This window comes from Stegostoma tigrinum, unplaced genomic scaffold (genome assembly GCF_030684315.1).
Source record: "Stegostoma tigrinum isolate sSteTig4 unplaced genomic scaffold, sSteTig4.hap1 scaffold_54, whole genome shotgun sequence".
Classification (NCBI taxonomy): Eukaryota; Metazoa; Chordata; class Chondrichthyes; order Orectolobiformes; family Stegostomatidae; genus Stegostoma; species Stegostoma tigrinum.
In genome coordinates this window covers 2759807-2765080 of record NW_026728472.1, presented here as the reverse complement: position 1 = coordinate 2765080, position 5274 = coordinate 2759807, and the positions used below count along the sequence as shown (strand labels likewise).

The 5274-nt window shown below is 41.5% G+C and overlaps 1 protein-coding gene across 1 annotated transcript; it reads left to right on the top strand.

Moving 5' to 3' along the window:
• The first annotated feature begins 266 nt into the window (after positions 1 to 266).
• On the top strand, positions 267 to 4496 carry LOC132208817 (sex peptide receptor-like). Its single transcript, XM_059644144.1, has 3 exons — positions 267 to 1043; positions 2875 to 2967; positions 4446 to 4496. The coding sequence occupies exons 1-3, from the start codon at positions 267 to 269 to the stop codon at positions 4494 to 4496; spliced, it is 921 nt and encodes a 306-aa protein (XP_059500127.1).
• Positions 4497 to 5274: the final 778 nt, after the last annotated feature.

Here is a 5274-nt window from a genome sequence, read left to right as displayed (position 1 = left end):
TCCTTACATCCAATGCATTTGTCCTTTTAATCGAAGTGCACACTGGCTCTGGCATTATAGGTTATTTTCAACATAGAACAAGAATTCAAACTTCTAAATGTCATGAAAAATCATTTAAAATTAATGACTTTATTTGGGAAACTAACCTACTGAACACTCATTCTCATCCTGCATCGCCCTCTCTTACAGCAAACTTGACAGTAGTTTTGATTCTGGCGCGAAGTAGATGTGGTCTCTCCGGATGTGTAATATATTACCTGGTGGCCATGGCAGTGACAGATCTACTGGTCATGATCACTGTTGTAATTTTAAACCGGATCGCTGGGACTTACTTCCCATCCAGTTTCCTTTCTATCACACCAGTGTGCAGTTTTCGTTCTTCATTAAATTTTGCAGTCATTGACGTATCTGCGTGGATAACAGTCACTTTCACTTTTGATCGATTCGTCGCCATTTGTTCCCAGAAGCTGAAAATAAAATACTGCACGCAACGGATGGCAGCGTGGGCCATAGGAATCGTGTGCGCTCTTTCCTGTCTGAAAAATATCCCCACGTATTTTGTTTATGAACCTATCTACATAATTGATCAAATACCCTGGTTCTGTGGTGTAAAAAGTACTTTTTATACGTCACCTGCATGGGGTGCATACGAGTGTATCCGTGCCATTTTAACACCTCTTCTCCCTTTCACGCTGATTTTACTGCTCAATGCTCTGACAGTCAGACACATTATTTTGGCCAATGCAGCACGCAGGAGACTCTGTTACCAGAAAAATGCAGAGAATCGAAGTGATACGGAGATAGAAAACCGTAGCAAATCGATTATTTTACTTTTTGCTATCTCAGGGAGTTTCCTCCTTTTCTATGCATTATTTTGCGCATCGATTCTTTATGTTCGACTTGCAAATCTTACATTTTCAGCCAGCTCGGATTTTAGTAATACCACATTTGTTCTTCAGCAAACCGGATACATGCTTCAATTATTGAGTTCGTGCATCAATCCGTTTATTTATGTTGGGACGCAGGTTCAATTCAGGGAAGAGGTAAAACATGGAATGGAACATGTACTGAATGTATTTGTTAAGCTTTTGTAATGTTACAATTACATTAATCTGATATAATTTGCATTTTATCTGATGCTTCACATTTTGTCCCAATTTCCTTTTAAACGTTCACTTAAATTATGTTATGTGATTCCTCTCCACAATGCAAAATGAATACCGAAATGGAAACCAGGGCAGTTTTGCACATTTTTTTGTGCCCATTTCTGAAGAAAGGTCCCAACCCGAAACGTCAACTTTCCTGCTCCTCTGCTGTTGCCTGGCCAGCTGTGTTCTTCCAGCTCCACAGTGCTTTAACTCTGACTTCATAATCGGCAATCCTGATTATCTCTTAGTTTTGCACAGTGTTACCTGAAAACATCCAGACGTTTTTTTCTCTCTCTGCTGCATCAGCCTTGAGAGCACTGGTCATTGAATTGTTGATATCAGCACTTGCGGATTCATGATTCAAGAGGCAAGGACTTATTGCATTTCATTCTTAAAGGAATTATCTCATTGAATTCCAGAATTGCTGTCAAGGTCAGCATTCTCTAATCATCCCAACTTACAATTTCAAAGCACGTTCAAGGTTGCACTCAGAGACAGATTGAATTTGTTTGTCATTACTCGATGCACATACACTCATGAAGGTGTGCCAGTTGTCCAGAGCCTCTAGACTGCAATGGAATCTTGGATGATGTTCAAAAGTAATGTCATGACTCTAAAACCGAGCAATGTCAAATTCTTCCAAATCCCAGAGTCATAGAGCTTTACACCGCAGAAAAAAACGCCTCTCACCCCATCGATTTTCCACCTGTTAGAAATAAACAGCTAACAATCCTAATGTCATTTTGACCATGAAGTTCATGGCCTTGAACGCACTCGCACCACAACTGTACATATGAATACATTGTTTTAAAAGTTATAAGAATTTCTGGCTCTACCGCCCTTAAAGGCAGCGTTTTTCAGATTTTCCAGGTGAAAAAGAAATGTTTCAATATGTACTGTGTAAAACTCCATCTTCTTAAGTTAAGTTTATACACCCTGGTCGATTATGCTTCCAGCAAAGGGAAAAAAAAGTTCCTACTTGTCTATTCTATCTAAGAGCCTCACAGGTTTACACATCTGAATCATGTTCCTGCTCAATCTCCGCTACTCCAATATTGCCAAACTCTCCAGCTCAGGCAACATCCTGAAAGATGCCCTCTGTACTCTTTCCAGTGTAATCGTATCCCTCCTATCATGCCAATTCCAGACCTACACTAAGTGCTGTGGCTGAGTCTGATAAGAGATATCTGGCTGTCAGATGCTCGAGCGTGCCTGCACTTTTCTCCCTTTCATGTGACGCTACTGCATAGTTCTGTCCTCATTCACGAAATTGAGTCCATCTGTGTTTTCGGGGGGATGGGAGTCGGTGCGGTGGGATTATTTGATGAGTACAAGGGGGTCAGTCCTCAAAACTGAATGAAGTTTATCAGGATCATCAGTTGGCTGCTTTGACCACACTCGTTAAGGGAAAGAAGGGCGAAGTGGGTTTATCAGATACAACCGATTGCTTAATTGAATCGCTGTCTCAAACCCGATGCACGCAAGAACATTTGTGTCAGCGCGGGTGTGCCAGCAGACTTTCGAGAAACAATTTACCCAGGCTTACAACGTATTGAGATACCAGCAAGTTAATGTGGATGAGGGCATGACTGGGTGGTTGGTTTGCTCGCCCATGAGGGAAAGCTCAAAGTTTTGCATTGTTTCATGAAAAATGACTTGTGTTTCACGAACATTTAGAACCAGTAACATTTCTTCTTTTTCCCAAATGCTGCTGTTCTGATGCTAGTATCAGCAGCAGAATATCTACTGCTACCAGTTCAGCGATGGCTTCAATTCGTACCTTTCCCAGGCTGATCCACACGCACACTTACACGGAGGAGTAACTTTAACCTGATTATGCTGGCTTGATGTAAAATCACTTAGTTTGCCATCAGGCAACTTACATATCCTGCAATAATGAACAATATACCACCAATTTAAATATTTATTTCTGTCTGAAACCAAACCGAGAAGCTGAGTTAAAAAGTATCAATATACCTGCACAATCCCGTGTCTAGGTACATATGACTGTGCCCGTGTCTTCCATTACGCTGTGTGTCTCTTTTTTGTTTGAAATCTGGCATTTGTATTTTGTCTCTATCGTTAATTCTGCCCCACACACTTTATGTTTACTTCTGGTTGAATTCATAATGTGATGAATAATCTGACTCTCGCAATGATTATGATCAGATTATTCACACTTTTATTCCTGCTCCGAATCTTATAGAATGGCATAATTTTTTGCTCAAGAAATCAGTTCTACTTATTACAATGATTAAGAAAACCATACAAATCTGAAATTCTCTTACTTTAATATTCATTTGTGGGATGCGAGGAGTCACTGGCTGGCCAGCATTTGTTGTTCGTTTCCAGTTACAATTGAGAAAGCAGTGGTGAGATCCGTTCTTGAACTGCTGCAGTCTACTTGCATTGCGTTGACACACAATATCGTTCAACTGGGAATCCCAGGATTTTGGTTATGCGACAGTGAAGAAACAGCTATTTGTTTCTCAGTCAGGATAGTGAGTAGCTTGGAAGGGAACCTGCAGGTTGTGATGTTCTCAAGTTTCGACTGTCCTGGTTCTTCTATACAGAGGTGGCCATGAGCTTGTCACGTGTTGCCTGAGGAGCTTTGGTGAATTTCTGCAATGCTCCTTGTAAATAGTACACACTGCAATTACTGTGTGTCTGTGGTGGAGGGAGTGAATTTTTCTAGATATAGTGCCATTCAAGCGAGCTGCATACTCCTGGATATTGCAAAGCTTCTTGAGTGTTGTCAGAGCTGCTCACATTAGCAGAATTGGAGAGTATTCCAACACACTCTTTATTTGGGCGTTGTAGATGATGGTCATGCTTTGAAGAGTCATGAGTTGAGCTACTCGCCACAATATTCCAAGCCTCCTAGCCTGCTTTTATAGCCATTGTGTTTATGTAGTGTGTCCAGAAGACTTTCCAGTCAATGTTCTCCCAAGGATATGGACAGTGGGGAGTTCAGTCATGGTAACACTATTTAATGCCAAAGGTGGTAATAACGTGACATTTGTGAGGCACAGATGTTACTTGCCATTTCTCAACCCAAGTATGGATATTTCCAGATCTTGTTGCCTTTGAACATCGATGGCTTCATAGTTGAGGAGCCACAAATGTTTCTGAACGTCGTGCAGTCATCAGCAAACAATTCCATTTATTATTTTATGCTGGAGAGAAAGCCATTGATAGAGTAGCTGAAAATGGTTGGACTGAGCCACTAACACTATGGACCACCTGCAGAGATATCCTGGAGTTAAAATAATTGACCTCTAATAATCATTTTTCTAGGCTCCAGGTATGACTCAAAAAAGCGGAGAGTTTGTCCCCAGTTCCTACTGATTTTAATTTTGCTATTGCTCCATGATGCTACACTCGGAGCCTTTATGTCTAGTGTTGTCACTCTTATCTCATCTCTGGAAGTGAGCTCTTTGGTCCACATTTTAACCAAGGTTATGATAAGCTCAGGAGCCATTGTCCCAACAGGCCTTCTGCACCTCCGCGGACATAGGATCATAGTAATAAAGTGTCGAATCTCCACTGGAAGGGGGGATTTTTCAGAGGTTGTCGAAACAACCAGGAGCTGCCATGCAGTGAAATGCACTGGAAGAGACTTAATAAGAGGTAGATCACAGCAAAACACAAGTGCGATGCCAAGCAGAACGACACCTATAATAATTCTGACCCTGGCAAACCGAGCTTCCAATCCCCCGATTACACTATCCAACCAGAAATAAGATGGCCAAAGCCTGCGTTGTCCTTAAGCTCCTTGCTAAGGCTCGTTAGCTTCTCCATCGCCTTAGTAAAAGACCACCCTGGACTGGTATTGTTAGGTATAAAGGTGTAACAGTGTTCCGCAAACATTACACAGACTCTTCCTTTCTCAGCTCACATCCAGTCCGGAACCTGTCTGTTTTGCTATGTCATTTTGGTCGGTGCATCCAACTGCTCTCCCAAGACTGAGAGGGTATCACCAGTGTAGTTAATAAATCTTTGTTAATTGTAATAGATGAAATTAATCCATTTGGTATTCTTGCTAACCCCTATAACAGGGATAAGAACTTCCCACCCTGCGACAATCTTGTTTCTGGCTTTAAACGCAATGGGAATTCCCCGAAGC

Excerpts from the sequence above, each read along its gene's own strand:
- LOC132208817 (XM_059644144.1), top strand. The coding sequence starts at position 267 with ATGGCAGTGACAGATCTACTGGTCATGATCACTGTTGTAATTTTAAAC. Across the intron at positions 1,044-2,874 it reads AGGTTCAATTCAGGGAAGAG|TATCAGCAGCAGAATATCTA; the intron begins GTAAAACATGGA and ends TTCTGATGCTAG. Across the intron at positions 2,968-4,445 it reads ACGCACACTTACACGGAGGA|GCTCCAGGTATGACTCAAAA; the intron begins GTAACTTTAACC and ends TCATTTTTCTAG.